Raw genomic sequence first — 27,520 nt, 5'->3', positions numbered from 1 at the left:
ATCTTCCCGGACTAGGGCACGAACCCGTGTCCCCTGCATCAGCAGGCGGACTCTCAACCACTGCGCCACCAGGGAAGCCCCCTGTGGGGTATTTTTAATAGGAGGTTACTTGCCTGTCTTTTTCAGTTACTGTGGTGGAGGACATAGTAATCTGAGAATATGGAATATGGAGTTTATTAGTGAATTTATTAATGAAATTCTGCTTCATTGTCAGATGAAATTTGGAGTTTATCAAAAATTCTGGTTATTACTAGCATGAAACATTGGAAACCATCTTTTAGTGTATGGAGTACTCAACAATGAACAGTCGAAAAACATTATTTAGACCAGAGAAAGGAATAAGGGAGGGGCATGGATTAAAACATCTCTCTTCAGATATATTTGAAGGCCAATCTTTGGAAGAGGTAAACTTCTTCGTTTCTCCAGGAAGCAAATTTGTGGTTAAAATAACATTTTTTTAAACAGTTGGAGCTATTAAATTGTAGAATGGATTGACTTGTTTTGGAGAAACTTGCACAGCACTGGAATATTCAAGGAGATGTTGGATGACCTGTCCTCATAGGGAAGCCTGTTACTCCTCTGCCAAATCTATAGAGTACAAATCAGCAGCCAGCAAACTGTAGCCCACAGGCCAATTTCAGCCCACTGCCTGTTTTTGTAAATAAAGTTTTATTGGCATTCAGCCACTCCCATTAGTTTCTGCATATTATCTATAGCTACTTTCTGCCACAGTGTCAAGAGTTGAGTTGTTGCAACAGAGAGTATATGGCCTATTCATAGTCTATCTCTTAACAGGAAAAGTTTCCAATTTCTGCTCTAGGGCCAGGGGAAAATAATATTGGCCCAGATAGATTCCTTAATCCCTAGGATGTCCAAATAGTTACCTAAATTTTCTTCAAAAAATTGTTTATGACTTTAAGCTTAAATTTAGTCTTTTAATCCATCTAGAATATTTTTTGTATTATTCTGAAATTGTGGCTCAGTGTATTTTCTACCGACTAGATGGCCAATTGTGCCAGCAGTACCTATTTATATAACTGTCTTTTTCTCTCAGTTTGAAATACCATCTTTGTTACATATTCTATTCATTTACAGGCAGTTTATATTTATAGGCACTCTCTCCTCTTTCACTCATTTCTTTATTCACTCTAATGCTAGTAATAATTGTTTTGATTGCAGTGGCTTTGTGTGGTATGCTTAATAATTGGAAAGGCAATTCCCCCCTCTCAGTTTTTCGTATTCATTTTTTTTCCATGTGAATTTTAAGATCTTTTGTGGGGTTTTTTGGGTTTTTTTTTTTACCGGTACGCGGGCCTCTCACTGTCGCGGCCTCTCCCGCTGCGGAGCACAGGCTCCGGACGCGCAGGCCCAGCAACCATGGCTCACGGGCCCAGCCGCTGCGCGGCACGTGGGATCCTCCCGGACCGGGGCACAAACCCACGTCCGCTGCATCGGCAGACGGACTCCCAACCACTGCACCACCTGGGAAGCCCAAGATCATTTTATTAATGAAAAATCTGCATAGAGATTCTGGTATAAATCTAGATATTAACTTTGGGCAGAATGACAGTTAATAAAATCTCTAATGCAGAGAAGAATCTTAAAAAAAAAAAACTTTTGGCAAGACATCACAAATCAAGTCAGTGTACAGATAGATTGGAGGAAATGTCTTTAAAGTACGTGGCAGTTTTACTATGTATAACATGCAAAGGATTCTCACAAGATAGTTAAAAATAAGCATCCTCATAGAGTAATGAGCAAATAATAGGAATTGGCATTTCACTAGATGGCAAATCTAAATATTCAATAAACATGCAAAAAGATACACAAAACTGTAGCAGTCAGGATGAAAGAAATTTTAATCATTTCAAACTCATTAATAGGCAAAAATTAAATAGCATGTTCATATCTCTTGTTCACAAGATAAGGAGTATGCTCGTGTATTTCTAGGAGAAATGTGAATTATTTTATTAGCCTTTCTGGAAAATAATCTAATAGTCTTTTAGTTACACACACACACACACACACACACACACACACACAAATATTTCTTTGCTTTCAGAACCTATCCCATAGAAAAAAGCACTAGTATATTCATCTTTACTGGAATGCTTATTGCAGCTTTGTTGATTATGGGAAAGCACTGGAAACAAAATATATGTTTATGATCAGGACATTGGTAAATGTATTGAGGGACATTGATACAGGGAAACAATCTGCAGCTATTATAAAGGAGCTAAAACTATGCCAGTTGAGTTGGAGAGACTTCCACTTGTATTATGTGAGAAAAGTAAGTTTCAGAGTAGTGCATGTAACTTGGTCACAGTTTTGTAAAACAAATAATGAACCTCTCAGAAAAAACCTCTTATATATGTATTTGTTTGCAGATGATTCTTTGAGTATAATTAACCAGTGGGGAATGGAATTGAAAGGAGAGGAAGAAGGGAGGAGAGGTAAACAGGAAAGAAGTTTTTTAGAAAAAAAATAATATTGCATTATAAAATAGAAGTGTCCATAATAAGCAGCATGGTATGATACAGTCATGTTTCTGTAAAATTTGACTTACCCACATTCTTTTCTAAAAGGACAGGAACATCAAATTCCACATGATACAATTGGCTTTCTTTCTAAGCTTTCTGTGGCTTATTCTTTGACCCAGGTTGGTCCAGATGGTCTGATGAAGTTAAATGGCTCAGCCCTTAATAATGAGTTCTTCACTTCAGCAGCCCAAGGCTGGAAGGAAAGACTTTCAGAAGGTAAGTGTTCAACTTTACGTGTCTCCTAGGATGTGTATGCACTTGGAGGGCATATTTGCACCTCTGAGCCTCAGTGGGTATTTGCCCAGTTTTGGAAAGCAAAAGATAGAACATTTCATAAGGTAGAACTAGCTATTCTATGTGAAACACATTGCTAGACTTTTATTTAGAGCATGTAACCAGGTTTGGCTCCAGGAGGAGTTCAGCAGCATGTTTCTTTAAGGGTTTAAAGTCACCTGGTAAACTAAAAAATATATGGACTTTTAGGCCCTATTCCTAAAGATTCTGTTTCATTAATTCTAGCTTAATGCCTAAGAATTGAAATTTTAATAAGCAGAATATAGAATTAGAGTTATTTTATGGTGCTGTGAATCATGGTTTGGTAAGCAGTGAGATAACTTCTTTCTTGCTGCCCAATCTCAATGAAACTAACAGTAAAAAGAATCTAAAAAACTAAGCACTTTTTAAAAAACTGCTTTGAGAAATGTTTCACGTACTGTAAAATTCACCCATTTGCAGCATACAGTTCAGTAGCAGCCAGAGCATTTTAATAAATACAGGTTATGATCAAGAATTGCTACCTGTGGTTACTGCTTTGCCGTGTTTCTAATTCTGATCTAACAGATTTATAGAGGGTATATTACAAAGCATAAAAAAGTGATTGATTGACTGCGTAGCATGTAGTATCGGTCACTATTAGCAGTTCTTAACCCTGACTGCTCATTATAATCACTTGTGGTATTTTTTTAAAATACAGACATCCGGGCCCCAAAAACAATGATTTTGTTTTGCCTGCACTTCAGTGGGTTTTTTTAATATCTCTACTTTTCACAGTAGTTGTTGACTTTTCCCTTCCTGTTTTTCTTTTCAGGGCAAATTCTGTGTAGAAGGGATCTCTTACTGATTACTTTCAACCTTTCTCTTTCTTAAAGATTTCCTTGAGCAGAGACCCCCTTTTTCTGAGTCAGAATCACATGAGCACTTTAAAACATACCTGTTACCAGTACTTTCTTTTAGAATAATTTGGATTTATGTTCCCTACTCCCCAACTTTTAAAAGTAGATATTATCAACAGTGATACCTTGATTATTATGTTACTTTTTTTTTTGCATATGACCAGTCACTGCTATACCTATAGTCATGCGATCATATTTCGTGAGCAGCAAAAACTTTGAACACTGTATACATGTGAACAGAATTCAATACTATTTATTCCTTATTCTATCAAGCACAGTAGACACAACCAAAGAGCAGAAATTCAGAAGTTCTGGGTTGGATTCTGACAGCCAGATCCCTCTTCTCCCACTCGTATGCCTAGGACTGTGATATCCACTGTCCTCTAACACTTTTCCTTTCCCTCTTCTTACCCCCAGGAGGTCTTAAACTTCAAATCTGCCATTTCCACTTCTTATTCTCTAATGTCCTGGGTATTAGAGAATAAAAAAACAGCCTGTCTGAGTCACAGGTTTGACGATGGCCTACCAAGCACATTCATTGTTCTCTGCTGATGGCGTGGGAAGAATTGAGGTGTGGTTGGTAGTTTTGAAAATAAATGGCATATTCAGAGCAGCTGGGTCTTTGGCATATTGAGTGTCTTGTTGCTAGGGCACTAGACTCGTACAGTTTCTGGAACAATTAGAAAACTGACACCTCCAAAATAACTCCCTACTTTTTTTGTTTTTTTGCCATACCGTGCGGCTTGTAGGATGTTAGCTCCCCAACCAGGGATTGAACCTGGGCCCACGGCAGTGAAAGCACAGAGTCCTAACCACTGGGCCACCAGGGAATTCCTACTACCTACCTTTTTACTGGAACCTCAAATGTCTTTAAGCAGGGCCATAACTGTTCATTATGCAGTTAGAGCTAAAAGGCCTAAAACACAGGTTGCCTTGGAGAAACAGAACTTTTTAATAATAAAGTGTCCAGTGGCATTAGTTACTGAAAGCCTATGACCAGATGACTATTTTTCCAGTGGAAAAGAAATGACAGACTCAAGGTTTGTAAGAAATCTAGAGGGACTATGATATTTGAAGCAGAGGTGAGGGTTGCTACAAGGAAGGCCCAGAGAAGTGGCCAGTTAACTTCAGCTGCTCACTGGCAACTACATGGAGTGGCGTGCAAGGGTTTTTATTTCACCTGACGGCTCCTAGGTAGTTCCCCTTACAATGAGGAATTTTGGGGAATTTCTGTTACTTTCATGTGATAGTATTCTGACTCCTGCATGAGTCTGTCATGATTTACAAATAGTTGAAAGTAGCAAATAGCATATTTCTATTGAATATCTTTTTTTTTCCCCCTTGGTACATACAGGTGAGTTTACACCTGAGATGCAGGTGAGAATTCGACAAGAGATTGAGAAGGAGAAAAAAGTAGAGCCTTGGAAAGAACAATTTTTTGAAAGCTACTATGGTCAGAGGTAAATATCAAGACAGGTTCTATAAACCAGTGTTAATTCCTATACATACGTCATGTGGTGCTTCATCTTATTACCTTTCCAGAAAATCTAGTCTGCAATTTCCTTCATTTTTTTCCACTAGTTCTTTTTTACCAAGAAAAATATTTTTTTCTTACGAATCTTAGGTACACAGAGTTGGATTACTCATAATCCTTGACATTTTTTTTTTTTTTTAATATTTATTTGGCCGTGTCGGGTCTTAGTTGTGGTGCATGGGTTCTTCATTGTTGTGTGCAGGCTCTTCCTTGTGGTGTACGGGCTTCTCTCTAGTTGTGGCGTGCGGGTTTTTCTCTCTCTAGTTGTGGCGCATGGGCTCGAGGGTGCATGGGCTCCAGAGCACACGGGCTCTCTCGTTGAGGCACCCAAGCTCATTAGTTACAGCGCACCGGCTTAGTTGCCCCGCAGCATGTGGAATCTTAGCTCCCTGACCAGGGATCAAACCTGTGTCCCCTCCATTGTAAGGCAGATTCTTTACCACTGGACCACCAGGGAAGTCCCAGTCCTTGACTCTTAACACATTACCATTGTAGATGGTGTGGTTTCTTTTTTTTTATTAAAAAAAAAAAAGATTTTATTATCTTGAATTAGAGTCCTTACTTTGAATAGATTGGTTTTTCTTCCAGTAACTTTATAATACGTAAGAATACTGAAGTTCTGTATATTTTTTATTGTAGTCAGTTATCCCACAATAGGGTAACTTATCCAGAATCACTAAGGAATCCTGTAATATGGACCATTGTATTCAACGTGTAATTAAACAGCCTTTCTTCTGTAGAAGGCACTGGGAGATATTCATAGCTGAAACAAGATACAGACCCTTTTCTCAAGGGGCTATATAGTCTGAGTCAGTTTTTTTCCTAACAGAAAAAAATCTTAAAATCTTAATGGGATTTTCCCGGTGTTCTAGTGGTTAGGACTCAGAGCTTTCACTGCTGTGCCCCGGGTTCAATCCCTGGTCAGTGAGCTAAGGTCCCACAAGCCATGCGGTGCAGCCAAAAAAAAAAAAAACCTGAATGGGGACACTTAAATAGATGACAGTGGAGCTGTATTGTTTGAAATAGAATTGAACACCGGAGTTTTAATTGTCTATTAGTCTCCCTTCCTACCTAATGGCAGCCTTTAAGGATACTCCATAACCATAGCTTGAGAACGAATGGCTCTTTTCCTTATCTCCATGTAGTGTTCATTGATCCCCTTCATGGTCATTTCAGAAGTGATTCTTAATGAGATGAAGAGCGCCGTACACCAATTTTTCTACCTTCTTGGTATGAGCTTTGAGCTTTTCTACAGAAATGAGGGTGAATACATTTAGACCATTTTTATAGGCAGCAGTTATTCCATAAATATTGTTCATTCCCTCCTTATAAGATGGAGCATTACAGCCATTCTTGGGTCTTTCTGTTTTTAGCTATTACTTTTTGCCAGCTTTTTGGAAGGACTATATTTGATTACTGTCCAGATTTGTCCTCAGCCATTCCATCTCAGGGGTGCGGTACTGATTATTGAAGTCACCAAAGAGGGCTATCTTGTTTTTGCTTGTTGTAGGAGGAGTCTCTAGTGACCCCTACAGGGTAGCCTAGCTCTTAGCCAGGCCACACTGTGGAAGTCTCACTTGGTCTTCACTCCCAGGATAGCTCAGAGGCACTTGATCTCAGAATTTTAGAGCTATACCAAGTGAAATTTAAACAGGCTTTCCAAAAACTCAGAGTTCTCGTTTTCAACCTCTAGCGAATATTGACAGCCAGCTCTCCTACTGTCTCCCCTGGGTCCCTTAGATTTCTTGGGCCAGCCTTTCTACAGGTACTGCAGAGTAGAGCTGATCACCGTCCAAACCCACAGTCCCAGGGCACATGGGTCTTTGTCTTCTTTAACTTCTCTGTGGGTAGTCTGTGATCCATGCCTCTAGGCAATGTAGCCCCTTTGTAAGCAGAAGTAATAATAATTAACATTATATTGAGCTTTTATTATGTGCTAGGTGCTATTCTAAGTAGTGTACATGCATTAATTTAGTTACTCATAATAGCAACAACGTACAATTAAAGAAACTGAGATACAGAAGGCTAGTCACTTACTTATTACATGGATAGTAGGTATCAGAGCTAGGATTTGAATCCAGGCACTCTGGCTCCAGACCCTTCACTAATATTAATAATAGTGAAGATGATATATGAAAATTACCTACTAAGTGTCACAGGTTCTTCTAGGCATTGCCATACACCGTTATCTCATATTCAATAACATAGGCCATTTCTCAACTACAATATTTCTTTCTTCCGCCTTTTAGTTCTGGCCTGAGCCTTGAAGATTCAAAGAAATTGACAGCTTCACCCAACGACCCCAAAGTAAAGAAAACCCCAGCTGAGCAGCCAAAATCCATGCTTCCTTCAGAGGCCTCTCCTGTCAATATAGTCTCAGTAATTCCCCAGTTAGTGTCTAAAGAAGAAGTACTACAGCTGCCATCACCAGTCAGAAAAGAAGAGCATGAAAGCCAAGATAAGATGCAGCCAAAGTCCAAATCCCCAGAGCCCCTGCTTTCCTCAGCTCCCAATACAGATGAGCTTAGCAGCGTCCCTCCCATCAAGTGCCCAAAGGATGAGGCTCTCTTGGAGCAAAAGCCAGTTGCCTCTGCTGAACAGAAGTCTGAGAAAGAGAGTCATCTCACTACAACTTCAAATTATAATAAAAATGAAAGCCAAGAAGCTTTAGTTACATCCCTGAGCAAACCCAAGAGCCCTGGGGTAGAAACAACAGTAGTGAAGCCCATAGTAGAAGCAGGTCTACAGGAGACCACTATGAAAGAGCCTCCATCAGCTCTGGCTGATCACAGCCCAGAAAACCTCAAGAGGAAACCTTCTGTCACCCAAGAAGAGGCCCCTACAAGCTGGGAGAAGAGACCACGTGTCACTGAGGATCGCCAGCACCAGCAGCCATTTCCAGTCTCCCCACAGCCCTTTCTCAGTAGAGGGGACAGGTTCCAGGTGCGGAAAGTACCACCTCTCAAGGTAAGAGAACGGGAAGAATTGAAAAAGAAAGATGGTCTGAACACTAAGTGTTTGGTTGTACCTACTAAGTTTCAAATATTTGTGGTATTTCTTAATGCAGAAGCAGTTGTATATATTTGATATGCATGTAACTGTGGTCATACACGAGTAAAATTATTAAGAAATAGGCATTTAGAACTGCATCCTTATATGTATATATATAGCTGATTCACTTTGTTCTACAGCAGAAACTAAGACAACATTGTAAAGCAATTGTATTCCAATAAAAAAAAATCATAAATAAAAGAACTGCGTCCTCACAGATCCTTTTTGGGGTTTGAATACTTATTCAGATATCTGAATATCTAATGCAGTCCACCCCCACCCACACCCCTGCTGGCTACTCTTGTATTTTAAGACAGTTATGGAAAGTATTTTGTCTCATGTGACAAAATAATAAGTATAATAATAAACAGGAGGAGGTCATTGATGTGATTAAGAGATCACATCTTTGTATCAAGAGCCATGATATTTAACACTTTATTGACTGGAGACATATTACGGCCACAGGCATTAGTTTCTACAAAAATCCCCGGTCAATAATGTGTTAATTATTGCTGCCATAACTGATTTGATGTTCTGAGAGCCTGGAACTACCTTTTAGTTCCAACCTTTTAAAGGAAATGTGTGTGGCTGCCATGAGTCACCACTGGTCACTTGAGGGACCTTAGTAAGATGGAATAGCCTTGCTAAGCTCTACTGCTTAGGATATGTGATTAACTTGTGTTTTAGCCCTATATTGCTGCATATCAGATCTTTTAAATTTCTATAGCAGTGTCACTACCTTAGTGTGTACTTGGGCTTGTGCCTAATATCAGTTTGCAGTTCATTCTTAATTTTATTAATAGTATTTATTAACACTGTTGTGTCTACTATGAACCCAGGCACTGGGTAGCATTCATTCACATTAGAATATAAGTAAAACAAAATAAGCCAAATAGAAATACTCTTTTCCCTTTTTTATTCAACTTAGACTAACCAAAGTCCCACCTGGGAATATCCCTTGGAAACACTCAGTTACTAGTACTTGACCTGTTTCATGCACTGTGAGACTTCTCTCTCTCATTTTGCACCATAATAGTATGATGTTCTTCATTACTTTTTAATTTTAAGATTTGTGATTGCAGCACTTAGGAATCTCTCCTTTTTTCTTTTTCTTTTTCTTTTTTTTTTGATATTTTTCTACCATTAGCATACACTGTCATGCTTTGCTAGAGATTCTGAGTTTTATGATAATCACTTGTATTCTTCTTATAAAAATATGAGAAACCTTTCTTTAATGGGTGTCAGTTAGAACTTATCTCTAAACCTGAGAGCTGAGTTATAGTCTAGGTTTTACTTTATATAAATGACGCTGGGTAAGAACCATCATTTCTATTTCCTCATCTTTCTGCTAATCCAAAGAGACTCTACACTGAAAACTTAAATCCATTGTGACCAAGTTAATGTTATTTAACTTCTTTCCTTTCTTTTACTTCTTTCTCATTTCCCCAAAAACTTTCCACCAGAAGTTGCTTTAGTAACACTCTTACCTTAGACCTTATCTCAAATCCCATTTTCTTAGACAAAGCTTAATGTAATTTATAACAGAACAAAATCTTTTAAACAAAACTTAAATAGGAAAACAAAATTTGAATTTTATTACAAATGTTATATATGTATATGTGTATAAGATTATATATGCACATATATCTATTTTATATATGCATATCTACAATATAAAATGTGTACATATATGTATATAGAGAGATGGACAACTCAAACAGACATTATGTATTTTCCATTCAGTATACAATTATAACAGAAAGAATCTAATTCCTTTGCTATACCAGGGTAGGGCTTCTCAATAAGTTAAATTGTTGAATTGTTATCATTGCCTAGAAAGCTTGTGTGGTTTTTGTACTTTAAAAAAAATATATAACATCTCATTTATTCTATATAAACGGGTAATAGGACTAGTTACCTAAATAACTGAAAATTCTCATTTTTAAGCATTAAAACTTTTTATTTTAACCACTCTTAAGGATTGTCCTTATTTAATCAACATGTTATTAATGATATTCAGTCATTATGATAGGTATCCCTTATTGTGCTGGATATGTTGTTATTCTCAAGAGTATTCTAATGTAAGGTTGCTTGTTCCCTATATATGATTCCCCTGCACAACTGTGCTTTTTACTTTCTTGTTTTTAATTTTCTAGTTTTATCTGTTTTTTCCCCTATTAGTTGTCTCTGCTAGATGGTATTACCAAGGGGCAACAGTTGCGTCTTTCTTATTCTGGGCAGCTTCTAAAATACTGTGTGCAGTTGGATGTAAAGTAGATTTCAGCTTTAAGAGAGAGATTGAGTATATCTCATGATGAGAAATATGTGGGCTTTGTGACAGGTGTTACAGAATCCTAGAGGTCTGACTTCTGAATGACAGAGAATTCTTCAGGACTGCTGCTGACCTTTTTAGAAATGGGTATTGCAGATAATGAAAAATCTTTAGTGACTTTATTAGTCTCAATTTAAGGAGTTCCAGAAAGATGACATGCATTTTCTTAGAGCTCAGCGGCTTAATATGTTTTTAATTACATGTCCTGGGACATCTGTAACAGTTATTTGCTCTTTTAAATTCTTCCAACTATTAGAAAGGCCCAGATACTGGTTCATTCTACTTAATTCCAGTAGCTTTCAAAGTATTGTTTTGAACAGGAGTCAGATTCCTTTCAGGTATAATATTTTATGATATGAAAATCAGTGGTTTCAAACCTAATGATGCATCAGAATCTCGTAAGAAATTTCTAGAAATGCATTTTTTCTCTAGGAGTTCTAATTTGTAATTTTAAGGACAGGACTGAGAGGATGTATATTTTTTAAAAGCTCCACAGATAAGTATAATGCCAGCAGGGGGTGAGAATGACATTGGTTAACATTACAGACATTATATACATACCCCGTCATGTGGGTGGGCAGAGTGGATCACACACTGTCTTCCTTCCAGTGCAGTTTAGAAGCCTCTGTAATTTGAGGTAATTCAGCCTATATGCTTAGCTGTGCAAGTGTGCGTGTGTAAAAGAGAAGAGAACAAGAATTTTCCTCTGGACCTCGGTAGTAAAGCCAAGAAGTAAAAGACAGTAATGGTGTGCTACTTCTTTATTTCTTCTGTTTCTGTCTTCTCGCTTTTACACACATTTTAAAATGTAGATACCATAGAAAGGTCTCTATCTTAAATGATCAGCTGTTATGAGTAGTCATGACATTAAGAGAGAGCTGTGTTGTAAGAAGAGGTTTGAGGCTTTGGGGTGGGAGTGGATGTCGAGGGAGGGGAGTCCTTGGCACCAGTAGAGGAAGTGAAAGGATCCTGGAGACAAACCTTTGTGGCTGTCCCCATGGTTTGGTCTCTTAGTCACAGGCTTCCCGTCCTTGTCATAGGGTTCACCCTACTCAGAATTTGTGTTAATGAAGTTTGATTGCTCTTATAAATGAAAACTAAGCTCTGTTGTTTTTTTTCCCCCCTAATTCTTTCAGATCCCGGTCTCCAGAATCTCCCCCATGCCGTTTCCTACATCGCAGGTCTCTCCCAGGGCTCGTTTTCCAATCTCCATCACTAGTCCTAACAGAACAGGAGCCAGAACTCTCGCAGACATCAAAGCAAAAGCCCAGCTGGTCAAAGCACAGAGGGCAGCAGCTGCTGCTGCAGCCGCAGCTGCTGCAGCCGCCTCAGTTGGAGGGACCATTCCAGGACCTGGCCCAGGGGGTGGACAAGGTCCAGGAGAGGGGGCTGAAAGGAGAACTGCTAGAGGAGGGAGTCCAGACTCAAACAGAGTCAGTGAAACTGGAAAGGGCCCCACACTGGAACTGGCAGGAACTGGAAGCAGGGGAGGTACGAGAGAGCTTTTACCCTGTGGTCCAGAGACTCAGCCCCAATCTGAGACCAAGACCCCAGGCCAGGCACAGTCTCACAGTGTCTCTGGAGCACAACTACAGCAAACCTCCTCAGTGCCTCCACCATCTGCCATCAGTGGAGCGTGCTCAAGTGTCCCGTCACCAGCCCACGCTAACACACCCCCACCAGCTTTAGGGAAAGTAAGTAATGAAAAACTGAACCCCACCAGGGCGGCAGCCACGGTGGCCTCTCTTAGCCACCCACAAGGGCCCAGTAATGGTAGGCAGGAGAAAGCACCTCCTACTCCAGCAGATCCTGCTCTAATCGCAGGTGCCTCACCTGTTCATTTGGCAGTCGATGGCACAGTTGAGCCCAAAGCAGGTTCTAGTAAGAATACACCAAACCCTCCAGCCTCAGCAGAGATAAGTGCTAGTGCTTCAGTGGACATGACTCCCTCCCCTTTAACATCTTTATTAGCAACAGCCTCTTTAGAGAAGCTTCCTGTACCCCAGGTCGTTGTAACCATAGCACCTACTGGATCAGCTCCATCCTCGAGCACTTTGCCAGCAGCTTCTAGCCTTAAAACCCCAGGAGCTTCTTCAAGTATGAATGGACCCATTTCAAGGCCAAGCTCTAATATCCCTGCTAATAATCCTTTGGTAACTCAGCTGCTGCAAGGCAAAGATGTTCCCCTGGAGCAAATTCTGCCTAAACCTCTCACCAAAGTTGAAATGAAAACTGTTCCACTAACTACAAAAGAGGAAAAGGGGATGATAATAGGAGCACTCGCAGGTACCAGCGTAACAGAAAATAGCACCAGAGAGGAAGTTAATGAGAGACAGTCCCATCCAGCTACACAGCAACTGGGTAAAAGTTTGCAAAGTAAGCAGCTCCCCCAGGTTCCAAGACCCCTTCAGCTCTTTTCAGGTAAGGATCTAAGGGACACTAGCATTGACACACACCAATACCAAGAAGGACTAAGTAAAGCAACCCAAGATCAGATCCTTCAGACACTCATCCAAAGGGTTCGGAGGCAGAATGTTCTCTCGTTTGTGCAGCCCTCCCAGTTCAACTTCACTCACTCAGGTTTCCAGTTAGAGGACATCTCCACAAGCCAGAGGTTTATGCTGGGTTTTGCTGGCAGAAGGACATCCAAGCCTGCCATGGCAGGTCACTACTTACTTAACATTTCCACCTATGGCCGGGGTTCAGAGAGCCTTAGGAGGACCCATTCTGTAAACCCCGAAGACCGATTTTGTCTAAGTAGCCCCACTGAGGCCTTGAAGATGGGATATACAGATTGTAAAAATGCAGCAGGAGATAGTAGCAGCGGTAAAGAAGATGATACTGATGAGGAAAGTACTGGTGATGAGCAAGAATCTGTCATGGTGAAGGAGGAGCCGCAGGCTTCCCAGAGTTCTGGCAAGTGTGAAGCAAGTTCAGGACCCCACAGTAGAGAAACCCTATCCACCAGTGATTGTTCAGCTAAAAAGAATGTGAAGGCAGAGATGCCAGTGCCTGAGCAAACCACTTTAAGCAAGGAAAATTACCTGTTCACTAGAGGCCAAACATTTGATGAGAAGACCCTCGCCAGAGATTTTATTCAGGCAGCACAGAAGCAGATGGCTCACGCAGTGAGAGGTAAGACCATGCGGAGCAGCCCTGAGCTTTTCAATTCTACTGCTCTTCCTCTACCTGCAGACAGCCCTACCCATCAGTCTCTACTCCTTCCACCACTGCAAACCCCAAAGCTGTATGGAAGCCCCACACAGATTGGGCCAAGCTACAGAGGCATGATCAACGTCTCCACCTCATCGGACATGGACCATAACTCTGCTGTACCGGGGATGCCTGACTGTAGCCAGGTATCTAGCAATGTCGGTGATGTCATGTCCTTTTCAGTGACTGTCACAACCATCCCTGCTAGCCAAGCTATGAATCCCAGCAACCACGGCCAGACCATTCCTGTTCAGGCCTTTCCTGAAGAGAACAGCATAGAGGACACACCTTCAAAATGTTACTGCCGATTGAAAGCCATGATCATGTGCAAGGGGTGTGGAGCCTTCTGCCACGATGATTGCATTGGCCCCTCCAAACTGTGTGTCTCCTGCCTTGTCGTTCGGTAATGAGACCGGGAGAACACACTGTAAAGAAGGCAGGAAGGGGGAAGGGTTGACAGATGTGGTTTTTGAGTTCTTTTGGAATCACAGAAATAAACTAGGTTTCAGTTGTCTTAAGAGACAAGTGTTACTTAATCAGGAATACAGAGTACAGATCTTACATTTTAGAGGAAAAGCACCTTGTATAGTAAGTCCAAGTCAAGACTTTGTGAATTTGTGACAAGTTTGCACTTACAAAATCATGTAAATATGTCACATCTTGTTTTAACATTTTTCCAGGTGTTTAGGTAATAATGTATTACTTTGACTTCAGATTGATGTTCCACTTCATGTGACTTTGAAAAGTTTAATGCCATGCATGGTGAAAGGAAGCGATTTCCCTTCTGCCCTTTCTTAAGAGGCTAGGAAAAGAAAGGAGTGAGGGAATGGTCTGAAGAAATGACCACTCATGTTGATTATGTCTTGACCGCAGGCTGTACGTAGGTTATTCAGCCTTCACAGGATTTGGATTCAGGGTTTACTCAGTCCCTTTACCTTAGATGGAACCTTCTCAAGTTGAAATTTTTGATGAGGTATTAATTTCACAGGCAGTACTTGAGACTCTGAAAATTCTGACTTGGTTCTTGGCTTCCATAAACGAGTACTATTGCCAGGCACTCTGCTTGCAGTTTGTGGATCCCTGCTGTTCCCTAATCCCACTCCCTTGCCCTGAAGCAGCGTGCGTGGTCCATGGAAAGTTTGCCTCGCGGGGCCCCTTGGGTTACCATCACCTGTGCAGGGCAGTAATTCCAGCAATAATCTCCGAGGATTTAGTCATTCGTGGGAGCTTACAAACAAGTTTGAAATAATAGTATGAAATTAACAGAAAAGTGTTAGTGATAGGGTGATTTGAACTATGTGTTTTGTTGGGTAAGCAGAGTAAAGGTGCAGAAACTGTTGAACTGAACATAAAGAACTTTGGAAAACAATTTTAACACTAGAAACAAAGTAGCCCCTCTCATCCTCTTCTCTCCCAACCTGTTACCTAATGTTCTACAGTTAGCTGTTGCTACAGGTAGAAAAACTCATTAATACCACATTTGCCCATTCTGTTAAACCTGTTTTGACCTCCCAGGCATCTGAGGAATATGGGGGTAATCTTATATATTACTCTGAACATACACGTGTGCGTACGCACACACACACCGTAAAAGTCAGACACTTTTCCTGTTTTAGAAAACATGTCCCCTTTCTTGGACTACTGCTCTCTACACACTAGAAATTTCTAATGTAAAGGGGCTTTAATGAATGACTTAGGAAACATCTAGAAAGGAAAAGAAATCAGCTGCAAATTTTTGTTTTTGTTTATTTTTTGTTTCCTTTATGTTGAATTCTGTCTCTAGTGACTAAAGAATTTTTGAGTACATACATTTAGGTCATGGTTAAAGAACATTAAAATAAATCTACAATTTACCAGAATTCGGTATTAAAAAGTTGGGGATTGTCAATGTGTATCATTTGCATATTGATTGCAAATCTCCTAATTTCACGTATGTAAAGGACATACATTATTAGTGCAACCTAGTACAGTCATAGTTGTACTTAATATTCAGGATGTGATATATACAAAATGCAGAACAGTTTTTTGTTTGTTTGTTTGTTTTTTGCGGTACGCGGGTCTCTCGCTGTGGTGCCCTCTCCCATTGCGGAGCACAGGCTCCGGACGCGCAGGCTCAGCGGCCATGGCTCACGGGCCCAGCCGCTCCACGGCATGTGGGATCTTCCCGGACCGGGGCACGAGCCCGTGTCCCCTGCATTGGCAGGCGGGCTCTCAACCACTGCGCCACCAGGGAAGCCCCCTGCAGAACAGTTCAGACTCGTTAACTAAGTCACATTCCAGATTAGGGGCAAGTAGGCAGTAGTAATCTTAGCTTTGCACCCATTCTGCTACCCACCCCTCCCTACCTCACCTCCTGCATTATACATACACTCTTTTAATACTTTCAAACCCCATAAGAAACTATTTACTTCTATTTTTTATTTTTTGTTTCTGAGTTTTTTGTGGCCCAAAGCAAATATAGGATTAATATCTGTGTTCTAGTTTCAACCAAGATAATTTGATGTCCTTCTAACTTCCCTTTTTCTTCCAGCACACACATAGCTAAGAGGTAAGAAATCTGTAAGGATCCAGGGATAAGGAGCAAGTTCTCCAGCCAATAACCAGTAGGAGTCAGAAGCCATGGTTCTGTTCCCAAACTTTCAGTGCCCTGGGTAATCCCAGGGGGTGTTAAAAAGACCTATTGCTAGTTAAAACTCTCCATTCCCAGCTTCCTCACTCCCCACTTGAGTGGCAGGACTGAGGGGTGGTCTGCTGCCGGAAGTGGTTGACTGTTTCAGAACTGACCCCACGGTGAGCACGAGTTAACCAATTTGGTTTTTCAAAATGATTTTTCTTCTTCACACCTTTCCTATCATAGAAAGTCTCTCCTCCATGGTTCTCTTAATCTGAGGATGGACAGACTAACCAGGAAAGGAGGAAAGGCATCAGGGATTTTCAAGTCCATTTAGAGAGCAAACCATATCGTGCCTATTCATCTTGACCCAGGCTCTTGCAGATAGGTCCTAAGCATTACTATTCACCAGATTCTCTTTACAGATAATACCCAGCTAATAAAATATTCAATAAATCGTCAACTAGGTACACTGCCTCACTCTTGACTAAATGAGAGAATAGTTAGATTCTCTTAGATTGGTAGAAAATTGAATGCAATCTATCGGTTTCAAAACGGTTTCACATAGAAGGTCATTCATCTTGTGCTGACTGAGCTGAGAAGAAAAAAAAAATTACAATCTGGCCCTTTTGAAAATGAAGCAGTAGGAACAAGAAAACCTTTCAATTATTAGAATGTGGTATTCCAGTACCTTTAAAGCAGTTTTTATCCTAGGTTTTCAGTTACTTTACCTTTCAGTTCTGTCTGAAATGTTTCTAATAAGTGCTAAGCTTATTTTTATGGTATTAAGTTGCACTATTTCCAGTGACTAGTCAGGCATTATGCCTGATGCTTATGCCTCCAGGGTATGCTTCTCAAGCCTTCAGATAACCTTCCACTTCAGGTCACCTTGGGGAGGTGGCATTAACAATATATCATCTCAGTCTTACTTGGGAATGTTCTAAGTTGTCTAGTAGAGAAGACTCCCTAAATTTTAAAGAATTTTTATTAAAATTCTCCATCCTATTAAACAGAAAATAAAGCCAAATAACCTGGAGTTGTTTGCCCTACATAACCCCTGTGTTGAAGATACTGAAGCTGTCTGCGGTACCCCATGTAACATCTTTAAGAATAAGGTCTGGCAGACGGGAAATTTTTCTTGGGGCAGGGGAAGCATACTTACATGGGCTGGGAAGGCACACAGTGTAGACATTTTAGGAGTGATTTAAATAGCCAAAGGAGGACGTCATTGCCTTCCAGGTGAAGGCATAAATTGGTACATTAATAATTGGACCGTTTACCATCCTAATTGCTCTTACTGCCTTTCTTCACCTAAGAGTCCTTAAAGAACTCCTGGGTGAAATTATTTGTTATAATGAGGGGGTCTTCTCTGGTCATTACATCACTCTTTGTTTCTAGAGCTCATTGTCAGTAAGCAGTACCAGGGTTGTTTTCTCTGTGACCTACAGATTTCACAGCAAGGAGAGAAAAGTCTCCCTGTTGCATTACAACAATGTGCTAAGTGAAAAAACTTGGCCAAGGGTAGTTTGCAGCTCAATTTATAGAATAGTCCAAAGAGACTCCGAGAAACATGATGATAGGCAGGGATCTTTCCTACCATGTTTCAATACCTACATAACCTATTGAAAGAGGACAATAGGTAAAGCAGTTCCTAAAGTTGGAAGTAAGACCTTCATAGATTCTTGGTTACTTATTTTTTTTAATGCTTTACATTTGATACAACTATTAAAGATCAATTTTAAAAATAGCTTTCCAGTAATATATTTTAAGTAATATATATTTTAATATCTATGTAAAAAGTGACAGTGGGAGACTTTGAATTTCTCATATAAGGTATGTTTGATGTAGGGCCTCACTGTTAAGGCACAAATTATTTCAAAGGAAGTTACTCTAAAGACACTCAGATTATTTCCAAAAAAATGCAATAAGGGGAAGAGTTTTGGAGTTTATTTTTTATTTTAAAAGAAAATTGACTTATTTACCACAAGCTATTTTTTTTTTCCTTCTGGCTAAAAGATTTGTACAGACTGGTTTGGTAAATGCTAAACTTTTGTGTCTTTTGCCTTTTTAAAGGAATTGTTAACATTGGAATTGAGGGTATGTACAGAGAAGTTGGTGTCAACACCATTTAAAAAGTCATATTTTTTCACAAATATAGAAAAATCATTTTACATAAGAATTTTAAGTATTTGCAATAAATATATGTATATAGATTGTATGTATTCATATATTCTTATTTTTCATTTTATTATTAAGTAAAAGATAATTAAAGTGGAAATAAAAACCTTGGAGTTTTCGGTGCATCTTGAGGTCTGACATACATGTGAAAGTGGTGTGGGTAAGGGCCCTCAGTTGTTGTCTTATACTACTATTGGAAGATTACCAACAGATTGCATAGAAGATAGTAAAATGAGGAATTTGGTGATAAATCAGGGTAGCGTATTTCTTTCAGAACTCTAGTAAAAATATTAAATTCTCCTAATATGTCTGTCTCTGTGCTTTCACCCTTGAACTGTTCTCTCTCCTAACCACCTAATGTTACTGGGAAAGTCAAAACAAAACAAAACACAGTGCATTGTTTTTTAATGTGCCCATTGTTTGCTTCTAAGACAAAGAATGGCAAGAAAATATCTCGGGGTGGGGGGTGGCGGGAATAGGTTTTCCTTTCTCCACAGTGGTCAATAATTCATTAGCAAACATTCACTTCCACCACCTTCCAGGCCATAGGGTTTATGTGAAGAAATAATATCGTGAAGATAATAGAAAAGTTTTTTTCTGTTTCCCTTCTTTGAGAAGTGAGTTTTGTAGCCAGTTTTATGTCCTTCCCAATTGATCTGGAGATAGAAGGGCTAAGAGAACTTGAATGTTGATCTCCCTAATGTCAGGAAGAGTGTTTGTGGAAATGAGGACTTAACCAAAACGTTAGGAGAGGTTAACCATACCTAGAGATAATCGAGTCCTGCTGTCCAAGAGAAGTCATTTTGTGATTGTAAATATTTAGTTTTAGGATATGATTGAGGAAGCAAAAAGATACCTAGATAGTCTCTGGGAATAAAGGCGTATAGCCCGTTCTTTAAAAATGAATAATATATAACTTTATTGGTGACCTGAAAGGAAATAAGGTCAGAGTTTGAAGAATATCTTAATGACCCATGAAACACTTTTAATTGTAGTTCACTAGTTCTCCCCACAATTGCTCAGTTGTGGTTATTTTAACTGATAAAATCAGCAATTTTTGGAAATTAGGATACTTAAGAATGCTTCCCGCCCCCCATAAGGCCATGCTCTGTGGCATGCAGGATCTTAGTTCCCCATCCAGGAATAGAACGCGCGCCCCCTGCATTGGGAGCACAGAGTCCTAACCACTGCACCACCAGGGAAGTCCCAAGAATGTTTTTTAAAAGACGGCCTTATTATTTTTCAAAAATTGAAAATTCAAACATAGGGCTTCCCAAAGACATTGAGAATAGTTTAGATGTCTAAGAGAACAGCGCTAAATCTTTGCTGAAAATACACTATCTCTAAAGGAAAAATTTTAAGTCTCAGGGAACATCTGCATCCTCGTAATTCCCATTATGGTAGATACGAATGAAGGTGAAATATTTAAACGTGTGTGAACCAGTTCATGATGACTGTTTACAAAGACCACCCCCCCCCAATTTCTAATATGTACTTACTGTTATTTATTCCTACCTCATAGGAAGTAAAATTCATATTCAGGTAATGACATAGGACCCTAAGGTATAGTTGGACTGCAGTTAATCGAGAAAGAGCAGTACGTCACGACACAGCTTCAACTTGGATCCCCGGCTTTCCTTTATTTACATCACAGAGTCTTAGAAACCTGTGTTCATCGCTTTTAACACTAGTTGACCAAGAGTGGTCTTCACAAATCAAATTTCGCATGTTTCTAATTCTTGTACATAAATCATGTTATTCACTAATTCAAATACCTTTTGAACATCTATGTGCTAAGCACTGTGCTAAGGTTCTGGTTAAGCAAAGGTAAAGAAAAGCAGTCATGTAAGTTGTAAAAGGTCGTCCTAAAAGTAGTAACCATACAGCACATGTCTAGTTCACAGCTCAAGGAGTAATATATGCTACGTTATTTCCCAAGACGTGTTGGAAGTTTAAGAGTAAATGAACTACGAAATAGAAGCATTTGAGGCACTTGGCAAAACATGAAGAAAGAAAAGAAAGGCATTGCCCCTACATGAAATTACAGTGTGGAATTGAGCCAGGTTGATAAAATTTACCTTTTTTTGACAACTGTCACTGGAAGATCTAGAGATTAATCAGAATTTCAAGGAATCTCTTGGTAATACCTAAATTGAGAAAATCAGGCCGAAAGCAATCCCTTTCAATGAATACTGTTCAGTATGTCAGTAAAGATGCTTCATCTTATGTTCAACTAACCCTTTCAAATAACAATTTGGTAAATAATGCAGCTTTCCTGTCAAACCCAAAATAAGCTAAAGGGAATTAAAAAAACATAACCTTGATTTTCATCTTATAGACTGGTGAGAAGGAAGTGTATTCATTTAAAATTGTTAGAGATATTTCATCCCCTTTTTCCCTCCATAATGGATAAAATTACTGTTCTTTTTCTTCTAATATTGTAGAATTGACTTTTTTTTTCCTTTCTACTTCTAAGTCACAACTTGCATTAAAAGAGGCTTCAGCCGGACACTACCCCTTATAAAGTGGCCTAAATCCTAATTCTTTAAGACTTTCTGGTAGAAAGGTTTTAAAAGGATAAATGAATGTATTTTGTCAGTGCTTATTATTGAACTTTCCTTACCTGGGTTACTGGATTTGCAACTTGAATTCTGTATTCCAAAATACCCATGTTCACCTTTTAGTCAAAAATTATGAGGTGTATTCCACCATGTAATACAGTCTCAACTCTGTCCAGGAACTAGGAGGGCAGATATCGTGTATTTTCCGTATACTTAGTGACATTAAACAGAAGATTGGGTTTCTTTCATAGGGACTGTATAAACTAAGGAATCTCTATACCTCTGTGTATCTTTCAGTCTTAACCTAAAAAGGGAATCCCTACAAAGATTTCCTTATAACAAAAAGGACAGACTAACCCTGGAAGAGAGAGATGATGAGCTGTGGAGATGGGCTGTGACTAGATAGTGGGTTGTCCTGAAGAATAACTGCAAACTCAACTTTCCTGGTTCTTCAAGCTCAAAAGAAACTAAAGGGAATTTTTTAAATCCTGACTTTCATCTTGACTACAAAACCTATCGAGTGCCTAGGAGAGAAGAAAGGTAAACCCAAGACTGGATTTAAGATAGATTTAAGTAAACTTGGAATTATTCTTTCCCTTTTACCGAATTTTTTTTTTTAAGTTTTGGGTTCCCATAATGTAATGAGTTGCCATGAGTGGAACATGGAATTTGATTTGAGGCATTTTGTGGGCTAAGTAATAGTTTTCTGTTGAACTATATTGTCTATCTAGTGACAGCTTTTGCCACTGCTCAGGATTTAGGAGTGTGCACCTGTGTCTTAGTGACACAAACATTGGCTCATAAATACTATATTAAACCAACTTGAGTCAGCACTTTATTAACTTTAATCATGGATCCCTTTTTAAATACTTAATATTTAAAATTCAGATTAGCCCAATAAGAAAGCAATGCATTTAATGTCAAAATGTCTGAAGGTAACTATTATTTTACACACAGTCTATGTCCTTCCTACGGAAAGTGTGGTACATAAAATTTTACATTTCTTGGGGCAGTTCTTTTCAAAACACCAGTGTCTAATGTTTTCAGATACCTAGAGCTTGGGAATGCTGGAGTTGGACTTGGACCCCAAGTCAGCAGTTGTTTTCATTTTAGGTTTTCAGGCATAGCAATTTGAAGTGACCCCATCTGAACCTATATGTAATCACTTTGAACAAGCTTTAAATTAATGAAACTCTTCCAGAGTCTCAAATTTGGTCACCTGCTTGTTGCATAAGGAGACAGAGTCTGGGCTGGGCAGGACCTGACAATTTGTTCTCTGATAATAAACTACTGATTGAAGAGCAAGTTTGTTATTAGAGACTTCACGAAATTTCTAGAACCCATGAAAGATCTAGAGTACATGATAAGTGAAACTCTAGAAATTAAAAACCTTTCTCTTAGCCATAAGTGCTATGACCTATTTTTTTTAAACCCGTCTTAATTCTGTGACTCATTGCATCATACCTTAAGAGAAATCAGAATGGAAGAAATGACCTTATGTTGGTCTTACTTTAAAATCTTTGTGCACATAGGCCTTAGCACTTTGACAGATAAAGCTCTGCCTTTTAGCTCCTTCTCACTCTTGTCTTTATTCCCACTTTTAGACTGTTCCTTTTATTGGTCGTATAAAACTACCTTCAGAATTGAATGTATAATAATGTTTCTGCACATGGACAAACTGTATTTTAATGACTCATTTTATGTGTAATAAAGGCATACAGTTTTACTCCAGTGACTGTGCCTTTTCTTTTCCAAAGAAACCAGACACCATATTGAATGATTTACCTGCTTGTTTCCCCTTCCCCTACCTGATTGCACAGTTGTCCCTGGGTCCTGGCTAAATTTGGGTACTACAGAGAATGCCAGTCTCTTCAGGCAACACGCAAAGAGAGTTAAAGAACTCAACATGAACCATAAAGAGGGAATGTATTTCAAAAATTAAAAGGACACCTATATAAAGACAGGCATAGAGGTAAATGGAACAGAATGGAAAGCCCAGAAATGAACCCTCAAATATGTGGTCAAATAATTTTTGACAATGGTGCCAAGAGAAGTCAATGAGGAAAGGGCAGTCTTTTCAGTAAATGTTGGGAAAATCTGATACCCACAGGCAAGAGAATAAAATTGGACCCTTCCTCTACACCATATATAAAAACTAACTCAAATGGATCAAAGACCTAAGAGCTAAAACTCTTAAAACAGGGAAATCTTCATAATTGGATTTGACAATGATTTCTTGGATATGATGCCAAAAGCACAGGCAACAAAAGAAAAGATAAATTGGATTTCATTAAAAATTAAAAACCTGTGCATCAAAGGCCATTATCAACAGTGAAAAGGCAACCCACAGAATGGGAGAAAATATCAGTATTTGCAAATATTTCATATATTTAATTTAAAAAATCAGTATTCAAAATATATAAGAAATTCCTACAACCCAACAACCAATTTAAAAAGTACTTGAATAAAGGACTTCAGTAAAGGACTTGGATAAATCTCCAAAAGATACATACAGGTGGCCAATAAGCACATGAAAAGATGCTCAACGTCACTAATCACTAAGGAAATGCAAATCAAAGCTACAATGAGATACAACTTCACACGCATTAGGATAGCTATATTGATCGTCAAAAAATAAAACAGTGTCAGCAAGGATGTAGAAAAATTGAATGCTTGTGCATTGCTGGTGGAAATGTAAATAGGTGCAACCACTGTGGAAAACAGTTTGCTTCTCAAGACAATTAAACGGAAGTACCTTATGATCCAGCAATTTCTGGATATACACCCAAAAGAAATGAAAGCAGGAACAGATATTTGTACACCAATGTTCATAGCAACATTATTCGCAATAGCTAAAAGGGGAAACAACACGAATGGATAAATAATGTGGTATATACATATGAGGATATTATTCAACCTTAAAAAGGAACGAAATCCTGACACATAATTCAACATGGATGAACCTTGACATTATGCTCAGTGAAATAAGCCAGACATAAAAGGACAAATACTGTATGATTCCACTTATATGAGGTACCTAGAATAGTCAGATTCCTAGAGACAGAAAGTAGAATGGTGGTTGCCAGGGAATGAAGGTAGAGGGGGATGGGGAGTTAGTGTTTAAAGTTCTGGAGATGGATGGTAGTGATGGTTGCATAACAATGTGAATGTACTTAATGCCAAGTGTACACTTAAAAATGGTTAAAACAGTAAATTTTAATGTGTATTTTACCACAATAGAAAGCAGAACGAAACTCAAAGTGGTTAGAGAAATAAAACTTGTGAGACATTTTCTGGACAACATGAGAATGTTTTTTGTTTTATAAATTTATTTTATTTATTATTTTTGGCTGTGATGGGTTTTCATTGCTGCGCACGGGCTTTCTCTAGTTTCAGGGAGCCGGGGGCTACTCTTCTTTGCGGTGCGTGGCCTTCTCATTGCGGTGGCCTCTCTTGTTGCGGAGCACAGGCTCTAGGCGCACAGGCTCAGTAATCGCAGCATGCGGGCTCAGTAGTTGTGGCTTGTGGGCTCTAGAGCACAGGCTCAGTAGTTGTGGCGCATGGACTTAGATGCTCTGCAGCATGTGGGATCTTCCCAGATCAGGGCTCGAACCCGTGTCCCCTGCATTGGCAGGCGGGTTCTTAACCACTGCACCACCAGGGAAGTCCCAAGAATGTCTATTTTAAAAAGGCTTTAAGGAAATAAAGAATGTAAGTTCCACCAATGGAGTTAAAAAAGGCCCTGTAGCACTAGAGAAACTAGTGATGACCTTAGAAGAAGCCATGTATCTTTGAAGGAAGCAAAGCTCTTGGAGACCACCTTGTGCAATGACTCAGAAAAGTGTCCTTGGACCTAAGAAGTTATAGCTGAGAATAGAACCAAGTACTACCAGGAACCCAAAATGTATCATCAGTGCTGAAGGTTACCAGGAATTGATGACAAGAAGCAAGCACTTTTAAAAATAAGCAAAACTATTAACCATCCTCCTCTGACATATTAAGCAATTCTAGTGAAGAGTAGAATTCTTGTAGTGGACATCTTTTGTTGATCTGAGAGGCAAAAAGCTACTTCATTTTTTAAATGTGCGCTTTAAAATTTTTTACTGAAGTCAGATACCTCTCTATGTGAGCTACTTCTGTTTCTTTGTGAATTGTCTCAACAGGACTTCCCTCAAGTTTCCTATTAGAGTGTTCCATTAAAAAAATTTTTTTAAATTGAGGTATAGTTGATTCACCATATATTAGTTTCAGGTGGACAACATATTAATTCAAAATGTTTATAGATTATACTCCATTTAAAATTATAAAATATTGGCTATATTCCCTGTGCTGTACAATATATCCTTGTAGTTTAGAGTGTTCCATATTTTCCTCAGTAAGTGTTCTTCATATAATAAGGATATTAATTTTTGCAATGTTTGTTGCACATATTTTTCCTAGTTTCATGTCCCCCATTCTTGTTTATAGTCTGTTTTGCCATACAGAAACATTTAAATTTTCTGTAATTAAATTGATCATTCTCCTTAAAGACATTTGTTTTCATGATGTGCTTAAGAAGCCTTTTAACAATACATTGTTTGTAAAAAATTTAACCCCTGCTTTTTTTTTCCTAGTTCTCCTTACTGTTTAAATTTTTTTAGCAGTTCTATTAAAGTATGACTGATATATAACAAACAGTACATATTTAAAGCATACAATGTGATAAGTTTTGACATATTTTACCACCACAATCAAGATTATGAACACAGTTGTCACCTCTACAATTTCCTTGTGCTTCTTTGTAGCCCCTCCAGCCCTGCTGACACCATCCCCAGGCAACCACTGATCTTTAAGTCACTACAAATTAGTTTGCATTTTCAAGAATTTTATACAAATGGAATCATACCGTGTGTTTTTGTTTGTTTGTTTTGTTTTTGTTTTTTGGCTGCACTGCACGGCTTGTGGGATCTTAGTTCCCCGACCAGGGATTGAACCCAGGCCCTTGGCAGTAAGAGTACAGAGTCCTAACCGCTGGCCCGCCAGGGAATTCACAGTATGTATTTTTTACTGCTTGGCTTCTTTCACTCAGTACAGTTATTTTGACATTCATCCGTGTTGTCACCTGTATGAGTAGTTCATTTCTGTTTATTGCTGAGTAGTAGTCTACTGTGTGGATGCACTACAGTTTATCCATTTACCTGTCAGTGGACATCTGAGTTGTTTCTAGGGTTCGGCTATTACAAATATAGCCACTGTGAACATTTATGTACAACTCTTGGTACGGATATATGCTTTCATTTTTCTTGGGCAAATACCTAGGAGTGGAACGGCAGGACAATACGGTAGGTGTTATGTTTAGCTTTTTAAGAAGCTGCAAAGCTATTAATATTTTCCGAAGTGATTGTAGTACTATTTTAAATCCCCACCAATGGTATAAGAGATCTAGTTTCTCCATATCCTCGTCAACATTTGGGTCAGTGTTTTAAATTTTAGCCGTTTTAACAAGTGTGTAGTGTTATCTTCCTAATGACTGATGTTGTGGAACATCTTTTTATGTGCTTATTTGTCATCCATATACCTTTTTCCATGGAGTGTCAGTTCAACTCTTTTGCCCGTTTTTCCAATCATTTAGTCCTTTGATTTCCATATGAATTATAGAATCGGATGTCAGTTTCTATACAAACAGCATTTTGATTAGGATTGTGTTTATGATATACATCAATTTAGAGAGGATTGAGATCTTAACAGTATTTCACCATCAACCCATTATTCCATTTATTTATATGTTCTTTAGTTTCTCTCAGCAATGTCTTATAGGTTTCAGTAAATAAGTCTTTTGTATCTTTTGTCAGATTTAACCCTACATTAAAAAAATTTTAATGATATTGTAAGTGGCAATTAAAATTTTTTTCAATTTAAAAATTCAACACAATTTTTGAGTATCGGTTGGTAGATATGATGAAATGATAATTGATGGAAAACATTCAATTTATATTTTTATGCTGATTTTATATTCTACCTTGCTAAACTCACTTATTAGTTTTATTATCACTTATTAGCTTCTTTGTACATTCCATCAGATTACAGATGACTGTTATCTCCAAAGACAAAAAGTTTTATTCTGGATAACCTTTCTTTTTCTTACCTGACCTCACTGGCTAGAACCTGTAGTACAATGTAGAATAGAAATGGTGAGAGTGGAAATCCTTTTTCCTTATCTTACAGAGAAAGCATTTAGTATTTCATATTAAGTATGATGTTAGCTAGAGGTTTCTGCTAGATGCCCTTCATCAGGCTAAGGATGTTCCCTTTTATTACCTGCCAAGAGTTGGGGTTTTTGTTGTTGTTG

General features: G+C 38.8%; 1 protein-coding gene across 2 annotated transcripts in view; it reads left to right on the top strand.

Annotated features, from left to right (window-relative positions):
• ASXL2 (ASXL transcriptional regulator 2) overlaps window positions 1-22,917 on the top strand; it is a 135,050-nt gene extending 112,133 nt beyond the window's left edge. For both annotated transcript variants that reach the window (XM_082852153.1, XM_082852154.1), the window contains 4 exons: window positions 2,660-2,756; window positions 5,067-5,172; window positions 7,496-8,213; window positions 11,766-22,917. In XM_082852153.1, the coding sequence (XP_082708279.1) occupies window positions 2,660-2,756; window positions 5,067-5,172; window positions 7,496-8,213; window positions 11,766-14,249 (3,405 nt within the window). In that variant the 3' untranslated portion in view covers window positions 14,250-22,917. The remainder of the gene's footprint in view (window positions 1-2,659; window positions 2,757-5,066; window positions 5,173-7,495; window positions 8,214-11,765) is intronic.
• Window positions 22,918-27,520: the final 4,603 nt, after the last annotated feature.

This window comes from Leucopleurus acutus, assembly GCF_964270905.1.
Source record: "Leucopleurus acutus genome assembly, chromosome: 12".
NCBI lineage: Eukaryota > Metazoa > Chordata > Mammalia > Artiodactyla > Delphinidae > Leucopleurus > Leucopleurus acutus.
Note: the sequence above shows the minus strand (reverse complement) of the source record. Positions and strands in the feature narration are given on the sequence as shown.